Below are 15,263 nucleotides of genomic sequence, written 5' to 3' on the forward strand. Positions count from 1 at the left end.
CCCTTTTTTTGGGTTCAGGTCAATGTTGTTGAGTTGTTTTTAGGGAGGGGGAAAGCCACATTTTTTTGTGGGGGGTGCAGTGCAAAATGGTTGAGCTTTTTTCTACTACAAACGCTCAGTGATCTACCGGTAGGTCACGATCTACCTGTTGGACGTGCCTGCTCTAGTCTGTCTCTGCTGTCCATCATGCATTCCTACTTGCCCCAGGTGAGAGAAAAAGTCAGTCCTTACCGGGCATCGTCATCTCGGGCAATTAGAAGGCGCATGTGGCTGGTGGCAGAAGCCGTCCTGAGGATATCCACCGCTCTGCAAGGAAGAGGAAAGAGAGTGATATGCGGCAGGTGACTGACGCTCACCAAGAGGCCTTTTCAGCCTGCGAAGCATCTTCAGACTTGGGTCTCCAGATGTTAAGAACATAAGAAGAGCCTGGTGGATCAGCCAGAGGCCCATCAATTCCAGCATCCTGAAACCAATTCAGAGCCCTGATCCAGAATGCTATACCTTTCGCTTGTAACGCCAAGCAAAGTGTCTCCGTTAACTTCTAAGATCTGGTCCCCTGGTTGCAGGCGGCCTAAATCAAGCAAACAGGCAAGAGAAGTGTCACACATATGGAAAAAGAACATACTCCCTATCCATAATTGCATGGGGGACAATAGGAGCACCAGCAGCTGCCTAATCCTGAGCTGGATCATTTGGTCCATCTAGCTCCATACTGTCTGCACTGACTGGCAGTGGCTCTCTGTCAGATGGGAATCTCTCTCTCTCTCTCATTTATTAACTTTTCTGTTTTGCAATTGAGAGTATTCATTTAAATAACCTTAAAATATCAATTACATCCCTTCTTCTCTTTCCGCGGTTCATTTCGCATAACATATTTTACATAAACTAAACCATTCAGTATTCCATGGTTACATCCATCAAAACTTATTTACACTGTTGAATTTATCTTAATGTTACCAACGTTTTCAACAAATGGGAATCTCTTCACAGGGTCAGCATCACAAGGCCTTTAGGTCAGAAACAGAAGCAATAGATGGCACTTACCATCAGCATGAGCAACACCTCCTGGTAGGATTCTCTTAACGTAAACCCCATATTCCTCTCCAGTAAATTCTTTAATGCCTCCAATCACTTTAATGCCTATCAGGAAAATATAACATAACATAACATTTCCTTACTAAGAAGCAACTGCGACCCCATCCTCTGAAGGCACACGCACCCTGCACACTAGTTTAAAAGCCATGGGAATGCTGGGAATTGTTGGCCTGGTGAGGGGCCTGGAAGGGCTAACGAAACATTGATATGTCAACAAAGAAAGTTGCCTCATACCAAGTTGGGCTATTGGCCCATCTACCTCAGTATTGTCAACACTGACTGGCAGCAGCTCTCAAGGACTTCAGGTAGAAAGTGGATAGATAATATTAGAATTCAGAGGCATTCAATTAAGCTGAATGTTAAAATTTTTTGGGAAATGATATACAATGAATTGAAAAAAATGTTTAAAATGACATTTGTAAAAAAAAACAACCAGAAGCATTTTTGTTAGGGATTGTAGGACAAGACCTGCCAAGGAAAACAAATAATTTATTCATGTATGCAACAACAGCGGCAAGAGTCTTGATAGCACAAGGATGGAAGAATGAGGAAACCCCGACAAAAGAACAGTGGCAAGAGAAATTGATGAACTAAGCAGAACTGGCCAAATTGACTTACAAATTGCGAGACAAGGACAACTGCGACTTCAAGGAGGAATGGGAACTTTTTACAAACTATTTAAAAAGGCAACAAAATGAACTGGACTCCTTGGCAGGTTTTGAATAAACATATACAAATTTAATGGTTGATAACAATTTTATAATATGCAGAGAAAATATGCGAAGAGAAATCAGGGAGAGGAGCTGAGGGAAGTCCTTGGTGGGTGGAGGGGGGAGGGAAAAATAATGTATGTGATTATATGGTTTGATATTTTGTTATGTGGAAATTGATCAATAAATATATTTTTTTAAAAAACCAAAAACTGAATGATGGGAGATTCAGGACAGGGGGTGGGGGAAGGGAGGACTTCTTCACACAGAGCATAGCTGGACTATGGAGCTCTTTCCCCCCAGAAGGAGCAAGGGCCACTGACATGGATGGCTTTAAAGGGTATGAGACAAATACAAATACTCTTGGAGGGTAAGGCTATGACAATGGATACTAGCTACCATGATGATGTTCTTCCCCCACTGTTAGATGCAGTAATGCTTCTGAATTTCATATGCCTGGAGTTACAAGTGGTAAGAATGACTGTTGTGCTCAGGTCCTGTTGGAACAGGATGCTGGACCTGAGGGGCCACTGGCCTAATCCAGCTTCTTCTTCCTTACCACTGAAATACATATATTCCACTCGAGGTATAGAGAACGAGAGTGAAGTGAGCAACCTCAGTAGCGGCCTTGAGGATATGGAACTCCTTCATCAGGGAAGCTTCGTTATAGAACAATGTGTTTTGCAAGATGAACCTATTGGGTTGGAAGTAACACAACTGATACTCCCAGAAAACTGTGCCTAGGATTGCAGTCTTCCTAATCCTAATGAACTGGAATAAATAAATAAAAATGTCCAGTAGCACCTTAGAGACCAACTAAGTATGTTCTGGGTATAAGCTCTTGTGTGCATGCACACTGCTTCAAGCCTGAGGGATAGGAAGATTTCAAGGCAGACACAGTTCTGCAAATCAAACTGTACCCTTTTACATGTCCTCGCTTTGCTCAAAGTCTTCTGTCTCTTATGCCTTGCTTGGGGCATGTGCTGGATACCTGCCCAGAATGCCTAGTGCCACAACATCCCTGACATTAAAATGACACAGAATTCCTGTACGCTGTATTTCTAGTGCACGGCTGAGGAGGATTCCAAGCCAAAAACAGCTGGGGTGAAAAGTTCATTGGGGAGGGAGAGGAAGGAAAATAGGTCAGGTTTGATTGCTGTTTATTTATTTAAAAGCTAAACCATATAAATGGTTTTTATCCCTCCACGGTATATAAAAATAACATATAAAAATGGTAAAATAGCTTTATAAAAGCAGGGGGCTTTCACTCAGACTAGTCTCATTTAAATGAATAGGTGTAAGCTAGTCATGTCCATTGATTTCCGTGGTTTACCCTGAGTTGGACTACACTGGATGCAAACCAAGAACAAGTAGCAAGAGGTAGTGTTCTGTAATGGTTAGAGTGGTTAGGATATAGGAGATGAGGATTGGAATCCCCACTCATGCACGAAGCTCACCGGGCGACCTTGGAGCCAGCCCCTAACCAACCTTACAGGATTGTTGTGGGGATGAAATGGGCAGCGACGGGTGGGGGGGAGAGCCTTATAGGCCACTTTGAGTTCCTGAGAGAAAAGAATGTGATATAGATGCAATGAAAGAGCAAGCAGGAATGGGACACTGGCCTGATTCAGCAGGCTCTTCTCATGTCCTCATGGACTTTTGGTAAGTCATGCCCATTAACTCTTTTAATATCTGTCAATAGAGAGCTTCAGTATTTCTTAATCTTTGCGCATGTTCACACAATATTAAATATCCTTCCTCAAGGGGCTCAGTAATGCATCAGTCACTTGAATTCAGATTAATTGTACCCGTGTTAGAACCCAATTAGATATGGGGTCTCCAACATGGAAAGTGGGCAGGCATCTTCCTTGGTGCCCTTTAAGGCTTCCTGCCCCTCCCAATTTTTAGTTAAAAACAACAACAACTGAGGTGTGTTTTTTGTTTTAGTTTTAGGGGGTTGCTTGGGAAGAGTTGCCTGTTTCTGCTTTAGCCTGCATTTTATTGGTTTTGGGGTATGTGTAGGTGTTTTTGTGTGTTTGTTTAAGGGAAAGGCATTCTCAGCATTGCCATTGTTCCTTCTGTGAAATGGGTATATTGTGGGGCCTACAGCACAGTTCCAAATGTGTCCCCAGCTCACAAAAGGTCAGGAAACCCATAGCCAAATAGGATTTTGAAAAATGTAAATTCATGCATAATGTAAGAGTAAGGCAAATTCTTCCAGTTTCAGTTTTCTTGGCTGGCTCTCACCTCTTTCTCATGCAATCCTATTAGAATGCATGACAGATAGTCACATCTCATCCTTATACACACACGTAGCCAAGGGCGGCTGATTGAGCACAAATAATAGGAAGAGGATCCCTTCCCGCAAACAATTTTTCAAGTGTCTGTTGTTGCACACCCACAGTGCCCTCTGGCGGTAATATATAAGGGCTGGTGCTAAATCCGAAACAGAACTCTAGTTCAGAATCACGCAAAAAAATCGGGATGAAACATGCATGTGAAATTTCCAGTCTCAGCTCCATGTGGAGCTCTCCAGGGTGCTACTGGGAGATAGAACTTTGCTTGCCTCATCATAACCCAAACCCAAAATCCTTACCCAGAATCCTCTGTCATGACTGGAATTATGGATGGAGGAGAAATTTGGTTTGGTTCACATTTTAAAATGGCTTTCAAAACTTTCAAAAACAATGTGCATCTTTTCAAATTCAAATTTCTCTAAATTTTTCAGCACAACTGTGCTCAATTACTGCATACCAAAATGCGTGTGTACATAAGAATGCACATAGTCATGAAAATAACATGCAGAAATGCAGTATATCAGAGAAAGCTTCTTTGCACAAATGCAGTATATTAGGCAAAATTGCATACCAAAATGTGTATTAGGAGAAATTTACACTGAAATGTTGAATTTTGATGAGGAATTTTTTAAAAAAAGATTCACAAACTGATGTGGAAATGTGGAGAACAGAACATAAGATGAGAAAATTGAGAAGCTGAGACCTCATTCATACCATACATTTAAAGCACCATGATCCCACTTTAAACAGCCATGGCTTCCCTCAAAGTATTATGGGAACTGTGTTAAGGATGCTGAGAACTGTTAGCAGACCCCTCTCCTCCTCACAGAACTACAATTCCCAGAGTTCCTTCTGAAGAGGGATTGATTGTTGAATCACTCTGGGTAACAAGCACACCCCCCCCCCCCTTTGCAGCAATAAAAATGTGCTTTAAGCATATGGTACGTCCTTAGCCTTTGGGTACAACTGACACAACTTGGCTTTTGGTCATTTAGAATTTCTGGTGATTTTTTTTTTAAACAATTGGACTGTTTCAATGAAATGAACTCTCTACTGGGTTTTTTAAAATTTTTGTTTTATATTTTACTATTTAATGTGGAATTTGTGGTTCTGATTGTTTGGATGTGTAAGCTGCCCTAAGATCTCTGTTGGTGAATGGATAAACTAAAAACATGAGATTTGACACAGAAATGCCTGGCAGGAAAAGGGCAAAAATGCAATTTATCAAAGGCTCATTAAATTCTAATTTCTTGGAGTCTGGGCTGAAGGCTGTGGGATTATGAATGCTGGTTTTAATTAACAAATCAGCCAGTCAGTGAGAGCCAGCGAGATCAGACTTCCTTGCTCTCAATCCAAGACACAAATAGATGTGTTAACAGACGGGAGGAAGTCCACAGACACTCAGCATCTGTCTATTGCAACCACACACGACACACACAGCACGAGAGGCAACTGAACCAAGGGATCCACCCCATTGACAAACATGCTTTGCTTGGAGGTATTCTGTGAAGCCAAGATCAAAGCAACTGATCTGCTCACGCCTAATAAATATAGGAACATGCTTACTGAATTGCTCTTGTTGGGGTACAGAAAGTTTCAGTGTGAGCCACCTAGGAAAGAACTCACTTGGAGTCAAGACTCCTGTTCATCTAGCTTGGTCATGCCCAATAACAATAACAATTTTATTATTTATATGCCACCCATCTGACTGGGCTGCCCCAGCCCCTCTGGGTGGCTCCCAACAAAATATTAAAAACACAATAAAACATCAGCCATTAAAAGCTTCCCTGTACAAAGCTGCCTTCAGGTGTCTTTGTAAAGTCATATAGTTATTTATCTGTTTGATATCTGACGGGAGGGCGTTCCCACAGGGTGAACCAACAAGACCCTCCTATGCTGACTGGCAGCTGCTCTCCAGAATTTCAGGTATGGCTCTCTCCTGGTCCTACCTGGAGTTGTTGTGGATTGAACTGGGGAACGCAGATCAGATGATATACCACTGAACTACAACCCTTCGCATTTACACATTATGGAAGGGTCTGCTTTGTCTGCTATCTTCCTTTACTCTGCAATAGCCCAATTTTGAACTGAAATGATGGGAACACAAACACACACAACAGAGTCACTTGCCAACACCCTGCTAAAGGTAAAGGGACCCCTGACCATTAGGTCCAGTCATGGCCGCTTTATTGGCTGAGGGAGCCGGCATACAGCTTCCCGGTCATGTAGCCAGCATGACTAAGCTGCTTCTGGCGAACCAGAGCAGCACATGGAAACACTGTTTACCTTCCCGCCGGAGCGGTACCTATTTATCTACTTGCACTTTGACGTGCTTTCGAACTGCTAGGTTGGCAGGAGCTGGGACAGAGCAACGGGAGCTCACCCCATCGCGGGGATTTGAACCGCCAACCTTCTGATCGGCAAGTCCTAAGCTCTGTGGTTTAACCCACAGCGCAACCCGCGTCCCTGCTATTTTCCCCATATTCACCCCCTAGAGTGGTGGCTCCCAAACTTTCTTCGACCACTTCCCCCTTGGTTCCTTAAAAAAACATTACTCAGAATAGCAGTTTGCACAACCCATTAAGAAATAATAATAATAATGCAAAAAAAAAAAAAACCCCAATCAATTGCACATTTATTCAAATTCCAATTAAAACTATCTAATCTAATTAAGTCAACCAAATTGATGCACCTGATTCAGTGACGCCAGCTGCTCAAAGTTGGTTAGTCGTTTACACTTCCAGTGCCTCTTGCCACCTGGTTGCCTCTTAATGTCCCCCTAGGTAATTCCAGTGCCCCCACAGTGGGGGGCACACCCCACTTTGGGAATCAGTGCCCCAGAACTTCCCCCTCCCACCCAATGTAAGCACTAAGTTTCACTTTCTGGAGCCACTTCTCCCTTCCGTTCTGAAGCTCCACACCCGTTTTCACCTTTGCTCCCATATCCATGCATCCTTCCCCTCTGTTCTGCACCCCCTTTGCACAAACACCCATTTTCACAGGAGAGGAAGGAAGCCTGTGGGATGTCCTCAAGGATCCCAAAGTGAGTATATGAAGAGGGTGAGGAGCCAGAGCCATTTGATGGGACTTAGTGAAGGGCAGCTGGAATGCTGGTTCCTCCTGCTCTCCTTCCCTAGTTGGCTGGCCACACCCAGCATCTTCCACCCAACTGAGCAGCCGTGGCAGGGCAAGCTGGTCTACATCCTACTGCAGCTCCTCACCCACATCCTGCAATTTGCCAGGATGCTGCTGGTACTCCTCTTCCATCCTGGTCATCTGCTGGGAGATAGCCATAGCAATGTAGCCCAGGACCAGGAGGGCACAAGCCATGTCCCTTGCCCTTCAAGGCATTGCAGCAGCAGCAGCAGCAGCAGCTGGCCTATGAGCTGCTTGGCCTCACCACTGCATGGGAAAAGCCTGTGATGGCAACTCCACCTTCTCCTCTTCTAAACTGGGCACTCTCCCAGCTGTGGGGAAAGGGGAGACTTCACTGATTTCAGGCCAGGAAAGCAAGGAGGTTTCCCACGAAGGGAGAGCTTGACATTAACAGCTCCACCCACTACCAACCTTTTTGAGGTTTGCCTCTCCAGATGATGCGTTGGTGAGGACAGTGGGAAACTCAGGCTGGCTACATATTTGGCTACCGGTGGCAGAAGCAGCATTCCCCAGGGGGGCACCTGTCTTGTGCACACTGCAGCCCAGCCACTACGATGGCAGCAGCATACTGAACTGCCGGGAGATGAGTGGTGTGCCTGCAGAGCACCTGAATGACATTTGCAGACCAATGGGTATATAGAGCAACAATAGTCAGAGTTGTATCCAAGGCAGTGCGCATTATGTCAGCCTAAGGCTTTACCCTTGTACAATGGAACTTCTCCCGTCCTCTTCCCAGATCTGCTCTGGAGGGTTGGGGAACTCCCAGAACAGATTTAGGGGACTCACTGGGGAAGGAGGAGGAGGGGAAGTTCCATGGTGCAAGCATAAATCCTTGCATGGATGGAATGAGTTTGTGGGATACCACCTTCGCTTTATATATTGGGGCAAGCCTGGTGGAGTTCCCAGATGTGTGTGCACACCTATATTTTAAAGATGGAAACACACGGCTGTGAGAAGTGCATGATGCTTGCAAGGTGCATATTTTCTATAGGACTAGGCTAGTGCAACCCTGGCATTTTCCACAACTATCACAATGTGCCAAGTGGTCCTGAGTCACCCACCCTTTCCCACTTAATATTTCAGCAGATGTTGCTTGCACACTTATAAAGACTAGAAACTGAAAAAATAAAAATAAAACTGAGATTTCCAAAATGCTGCGCTCAATTCCAGGTTTTGCCATTTACCTCCATTGCTTGCATGCAATTGCAACACACACACACACACACAACACAATATTTTGGCCTGTTTATTTCATGCACTAGAATTGTCCTCTTGCACTCTGGAACAGCAACCCAGATCTGTGACTAAGACAACTATATTTAATTACATTTGGCTTAATCTCTTTGTTTTGCTTTCCAGTCTCTGTAGCATCTTTTCCTTCGCCTGGGGTGAGGATTTGGCTATAGGTGAAATGAAGTTAAGCTTAGATCTAAGAAGATGAAGGTTAGGATAATTGGATCTCAGCTTTTCAGAAAAAAAACATTGTTTAACTGGCACCTCTCTATGGTAACTAATTTCCAATTAAATGATCAGTGCAGATCTCTAAGGCACTAGTGGAATTTAGGTTCAGGGAGTTAATTCCAGATTACCAGCTGCACCCTGCACAACAGAGAGTAGATATAATATCCTGGTCTATCCTAGAAAGTCTGTGGACACAGCAACCATGTTTTTAACTCAGTGTGTGTTTTAAAAGTGCCATGCCAAGAATGAGTGGTTGTGTGAATGACAGCACCATGCCCAGTAGTCAGGGTGCACTACTTCCAGACTTTGGCATGTCATCATTGACACTACTCAAAACATAGTAGCTGCACAGAAATATAAGGAACTGTCTTAATATATACTGAGCCAGACCACTGGCCTATTTAGTTCAGTATTTGTTTTAACTGACTGGCAGTGCTTCTCAGGCGTGTCAGGCAGGGATCATTTCCAGCCCTACCTGGAGATGCTGATTCTTCTGACATCTCCTTCACCTGTCTAGCATCTCCAAGAACGAACCAGTGCTGAGGACAGGAGATGCTGCTGACCCGCAAGTGGTGTGCCTTCCTTTTGTCCTGGACCAGAAGGCATGAAAGACTACAAAGCCATAATGCAGTGCAAAGCTGCTTCACACTGAGTCAGGTCATTGGTCCATCTAGCTCAGTATGGTCTACTGGCAGTTTCTCCCCAATGTCTCAGGCAAGGAACATTCCTGACCCTACCTGGAGATGCGAAGGATTGAACCTGAGAGCTTCTGCAGGCAAAGTAGATGCTCTGCCGTGGAGTTTTGGTCCTTCCTCTGGAAGAATTTCTATGATGTTTCGTTTTAAAGTAATTTTTACTGGCTTCCACAAATATATAGCTAGACAAATTAGGCGTAAACATAAGCAATAGCACAAACAAAGCCTGCCCTCCTCCCAAGCTTGCCAGTGACTGAAAAAGTATTCATGTCCTTATGATACCCTGTAGTTTTTATAAAAAATTATCCTATGTTGTTCAGAACCATTGTATGAAAACACCCATCCCCAGTGAGATCACCTTCTCCAACTAAAGTATTCACAAGTATGCATAGTCATGACATCCACATTTGCAGTGATGTGGCTGATAACACATAAATGCTTTTCAGTAGTTTATAAAATAAACTGCCACCAAATACACATACACCTCTTTCCTTGCAGTCCCATTACATTATGAGTTACTTTCTGAGATATAGCCAATCTCCATACATGTTTACACCACAGGTCTGCCCCCCCCCAACCCTGTCGATTCCTCCACCATGTTTGGGTAATGGACAGTGGCGTAGCTAGCCACTTGGGTGCCTGGTGCGGCACGTGTGTCCTGCAGCCAGGGGTGGGGTGAGCCGGCCATGGGGGTGGGGTGCACTGCGTGGACCCTCTCCTCCCCCTCCCCCTCAGCTGCAGGGCGACTGAGGGACAGGCGGTGGGCAGACACAAGCCCCACGCTGCCATTTCAGCATGGAGTCTGCAAGCCACCACGTCACTCCCAGTAGAGATGTGTGGCTCAGGCACGCTGCTGGCCCTGCGGTAAGTGCCGCGGTGTGGCACCCAGTACCAGCCGTGTTTCATTACATTTCTTGACTGAACTAAAAAAATTTGTGAGCCCATAAACAAAAAACTCATATTTTTGTCACCCCCTCAGTGATGACACTGAGGATGGACCGCACCCACTGCACCCCCCCTTCTTCTGCCACTGGTCATAGATCAGCAGTTCTCAACCTGTGGGTCCCCAGATGTTGTTGGACTACAACTTCCATCATCCCTGTGCTCTGGCCTTGCTAGCTAGGGGTGATGAGAGTTGTAGTTCAACAATATCTGGGGACCCACAGGTTGAGAAAGGCTGTAATGGAAAGTTATAATGCAACAAGCAAGGATGTCTGGTGTTTTACAATGCTATTTAACAGGGATGGGGGGGCAGTTTCCAGCCAAAGGGTCACATCCCCTTGGGTACCACATGCCCCTGGTGGGCAGGGCCAGAGGCAAACGTGGCCAGGGTGATAAGTGCAACTTCAGTACGCTACATGCCAGCCACATACAACCCAGAGATTTCTGCACACCCACAAGTCTCTATCTTCCATCCAGGCAAGCAAGCAAGAGGCATCACTCCAAATGCGTTGAAAGAGGGCAGGGAGCAGGGCCAGTGATGGGGTGTGGTTTGGGGAGTGGCTGTGATTAAGGCAGAGTTGTGAGGACCACATCCAGCCTCCAGGCCTGAACTGTCTCGGTCCTGCTGTACAAAAAGGGTGTCAAACAATCATAGGCATCAACTTTAACAAAATGTTAATTTAAGGTATCCTCCCTAATGTTTCTCCACAGACGGACAAGTAGCAATAGACTGCCTGCAGCAGATAGAGTGAATCTTGGCATTAGGGACTTCTGGAAAGCAAAGTAAAACAGGGAAGGCACCCTTCAAAGCTCAAGACCCCTTCTCAGTCCCCTTTTTCCATCCCTCCACAATACTACAGACACCAGAAAAAGACACACTCACCCAGCCCATTGGCGCAGTCATAGAAGTCAATGCAATGGACAGTCCGATCCATTCCGTATGGTCCCATTAGTGTCCTGAAAGCAGAAACCAGGATGAAAAGGAAACTGTTTGTGGACACCAGGGGCACCCTGATTCTAAAGAGAACTGTTATACTGCATCAGGCCTATGGTCCTTCTAGGACAGCCTAGACTATTCTCATGGCCCCCCAATGTTTTGGGCTACAACTCCCATCAGCCCTAGCACTAAACAGAGTCCTAGAGATGGAGACTAAATTTGACGTTATGTGTTTATTTAGAGCGTTTGTACCCTGCTATTGGGTCAGCAAAGTTCCCGCAGCGGCTTATATACAATCAATTAAAACAAGGCAGCCTCTGCCTGTAGGGTTACAAGCTAAAAAAACAACAATAACCCACCAACCACAGCACACAAGGGGCAAAGGACAGGGAGGGAAGAGGAGAAAAAAAGAACCAATTCTTAAACATGTGTTCTTATAATGACCAGCTGGCACAGTTAGGTGTAGGAAGTGCCTGGTGGAGCCAGGCTTTCGGCAAAGCTGATGGAGGAAGCCCTGTTTCCCATCTGTGATGGCCTGGGAATCCAATTCAGAATCTGAACCTGAGGATTCCCAGCCTGCACAGGAGTCCCCACCTCCATGGCCGGCTGAGCTGGGGCAGGGGCTTGAACCTGAAGGGCCCTCACCTGTGCCGGGTCCTCAGGAGCAGACACCAGCTGAATCTGCTCTGGCTCCGAAGGTGATCGAGAACCCATTGCCTGCAGGTGCTCCTCTCCCAGCCCTGTCAGGGGAAGGTGAGGTTGCCTCTGGGTCCAGTAACCCTCCAGCCTCTCCGGAGCTGCAGAGGATCAGGGCAGAGAGGCGGAGGGAACTAAGTTCTCACAGGAGGAGTGCTCGACCTAAGGCCAGGAGAGGCGAGTTACCTGTGGGCCGGGACCGCCCTATGCCTCAGAGGAGATAAAGGCCAGTCAGCCCAGTCCCAGGTTGCGGGAGCAACATCGTTGGTGAACTGTTCCTGCCGGCACCCTGACCTGCTCTCCTGAGTTCCTGACCACGCCTGGCCCCTCGCTTTGGACCTTCGCTTCACCCCTGACAAACAGCCTCCTTACCCTCGACCTAGAACCGGACTTTGACCACGCCGCATGGTACCCCCCCCCCCGGACCAGCACACCATCTGTCCCACTGAGGCAGCCCGATTGAACCCGGGACCCTCTGCATGCAAAGCGGAGACTCTGCCATGGAGCCACAGCCCTTGCCCTTTGAGGGGAGCCTGCGTTCTTACGTGTGTCCCTCACGTTCTCTACGTGACCCAATGATGTGCCGGCGCTTGCCTGGCCCCCCTTCAAGCCCTGTTTCTGAGCCGTTACCTGCTAATAATGACAGCTCCCTTGTAGAGGACCGAAATGGCTGGCATCTTGCGTGCCGGAGATGTCCAGTCCGCTGCCTGGCCCGTAAGCGTTCTGCTTTGGCTGAGATCCGGCAAAAAGTGGCGGAGATGGGGAGTGGCTCATGTGACCATCCCCATGGCACGTCAGGTCCACCCCAAACATTAACACAGATCACTGGGAAACCATCGCTCTCTTAAGATTAAAGCTTACGCAAGGCTTTTACGGATGCAGCCTCGGCCTATCGCAGAGGGATTCGGCAGAAGAGAGGGGGCAAAACAATTCAATTAGACTGAAATAAATCCTCTGGACGTTCCCTCCCCTTGCTCTTAAATCATCGTTGCTCACGCATAATTAGAGCAGCAGAGTAATTATTCTGATGTGTTTTTATTGTTTGCCAGGTGCCCTGGTTTGGAACAGGCAGCAAGGGAAGGACACCACTCAGATGAAGTCAGGTAACCTTGATGTTGCCCGGGGTAGGTTGAGATCCATGGAAAGCCCCTCATTGTAATAACTTGTTGCCGAATTTCTCGTTAACATCACCCCGTTCCTTTTGCTGCCCTATATAACTGTGGTGGAGGAACCTCAGACTTGGGAGCCAAATGTGGCCCTCAAAACATCTCTATCTGGCCCCAGAACTCTATCTGGGCCACACACCCTCTCCCTAAGCCATGATTCTCACTGGTCCTCCTTTGACCCCTGAATTCTTTTGCCTGGCAGGGATTTGTCCTTGAACTCTGGTGAGGTTTCTCTCTCGCCTGGATGGAGGACAGAGGTGTGTGTGTAGAGTACCTAGCCTACTGTGCAAAGGTAAAATTTGCATTTATTGCTCTGCCCACTTTTATTTCTGGCCCCTCCCACCCCTGGCAGGTGGCCTCTGGAAGGTTGCCCAGAATTCACACAAACCGCAGGGAGGTATCAGCAGACCAAGGGGTGGAACCCAAGGTTTGGAGACACACAAACAAATGGAGGGATCCCTAAAGGAAAGACTGTCTTCAGACAGGCCTGATTAAAGTCCCCTGCCACAACAAGGGCGCCCTCTGGATGGATTTGTTGCTGCCTAGACATGACATCATATAACCGGAAGACGCACATGCTGGTTTGAGGGTCTCCAAAGGTTGGACGGTATGGACTCCTATCCCCCCTCCACAGAACTACAATTCAAAGAGTGATCTAACAGTCAATCCTGCTTCTTCCCAGAGAGCTCTGGGAACCGTAGATCTGTGAGGGGGAATAGGAGTCTTCTAACATAGTATTTTTTTTAAGCTGAGGGTGAACTAGAGGTGGCATGGATGATGAGTGGCCCATTATCAACATTGTATTTTTCTGATTAAAATCTCTCATTTTTCCTGTGCATTTTCCCCACATTGGGATAGGAAAACGGCTAGGGGAAAGGCAATTTTTAGTGGAAAATGGCCCACATGAAAAGGATTACATAACCCACCCTCCTCCCCCAAATACCACCTATCGCTGCTCCTATCAAATAGACGGCCTCTCCTGGCTGCATTTCAGATTTGTTTGTTTTTCACAATGCCCAGCCGGGCCTAATTTGGTCTTGTGTTTCAAGGGATCTGCTGACAACGTAAAAAACTGAGCCATGCCCTAATGCAGCTATATAAGGGGCAGGATAGTGGCCTATTTATTTTTCTCTGATCATTATTCTGAATATTGAGGTCTACAAGGTCACTGGTGCATTAGAGGATTTGGGATGAGACAGTGACTTTTGGCTGCATAAAACAAAAGCTGTGAGATAGCAAATAAATGTCTGTTTGCAAATGAGCTCCAACAGCCGCCGGTTCAGAGCCCTAGATGTGGTGCTCAATGCACCTTATGTGCAGTAGTTTTTTCAGAGAGAGGGAGACTGATCATTATAAGCTTGTGGTAATGTGGAGGCAGGCTTTTTACCTGGTGGCATCAGTGTTGTGGAATGCCCTCCCTCCTGAAATATGAGAAATCCCATCTGCATTGGCATTCCACCGGCTCTGGGAGACACACCTGTTTTAGCAAACATTCCCCCAAACATGACCTTCTGGTCTTATTCTTCTAATTATTTTTCACTGTTTTAATTGCTATGCTTTTAAACTGGCAGAATTTGTTGTATTTTTAAAATTATGACTGTTTTAATGCTTTGATTGAATGGTTTATTGTGTGTTTTAATTATGCATAGATTTTATAATTAATCTTATAAACCACTTAGAAGCCTATATCTATCTATACTGTATATATAGCATCATCATAATCAGGGAAGCAGCAGGTAGACAACAGGAGTTTAGCTCTTTCCTATGCTGCAGCAGTATTGACGAAAACAACTCTTTAGAAGTCACGTTCCCTTCTGGTAGGATCAAGGAATCTGTTCTGTTTCTCTTAGTGTTCCACACACCCCTTTCCCAGTCTTGAATTCAGTTCTCCACATTTCTGTATCAATTTGTGGGGACGACGACACCTCATGTAAATTAATCAGCATTTTAGTGTAAATTTATCCGAATAGTCAATTTTTTTGTATTCAGTTTTACCTAATCGGCACATTTTTGTAAAGCAATTTCCTCTAACATAATGCATTTGTGCAAATTATTTTCACTTAATAGATGCAAATGTGTTTTTCTGCACATTACTTGGCTGCATTGAA

General features: G+C 45.8%; 1 protein-coding gene across 1 annotated transcript in view; it reads right to left on the minus strand.

Moving 5' to 3' along the window:
• The window catches only part of LOC114584653 (syntaxin-binding protein 4-like), a 44,956-nt gene extending 31,347 nt beyond the window's left edge, over window positions 1-13,609 (minus strand). The window contains 6 exon segments of the mRNA XM_028706684.2: window positions 232-306; window positions 502-571; window positions 1,045-1,140; window positions 11,240-11,313; window positions 12,620-12,693; window positions 12,695-13,609. Of these exon segments, the coding sequence (XP_028562517.2) occupies window positions 232-306; window positions 502-571; window positions 1,045-1,140; window positions 11,240-11,313; window positions 12,620-12,693; window positions 12,695-12,802 (497 nt within the window). The 5' untranslated portion in view covers window positions 12,803-13,609.
• Between the last annotated feature and the right edge of the window lie 1,654 nt (window positions 13,610-15,263).

This window comes from Podarcis muralis, chromosome 14 (genome assembly GCF_964188315.1).
Source record: "Podarcis muralis chromosome 14, rPodMur119.hap1.1, whole genome shotgun sequence".
Taxonomy (NCBI): domain Eukaryota; kingdom Metazoa; phylum Chordata; class Lepidosauria; order Squamata; family Lacertidae; genus Podarcis; species Podarcis muralis.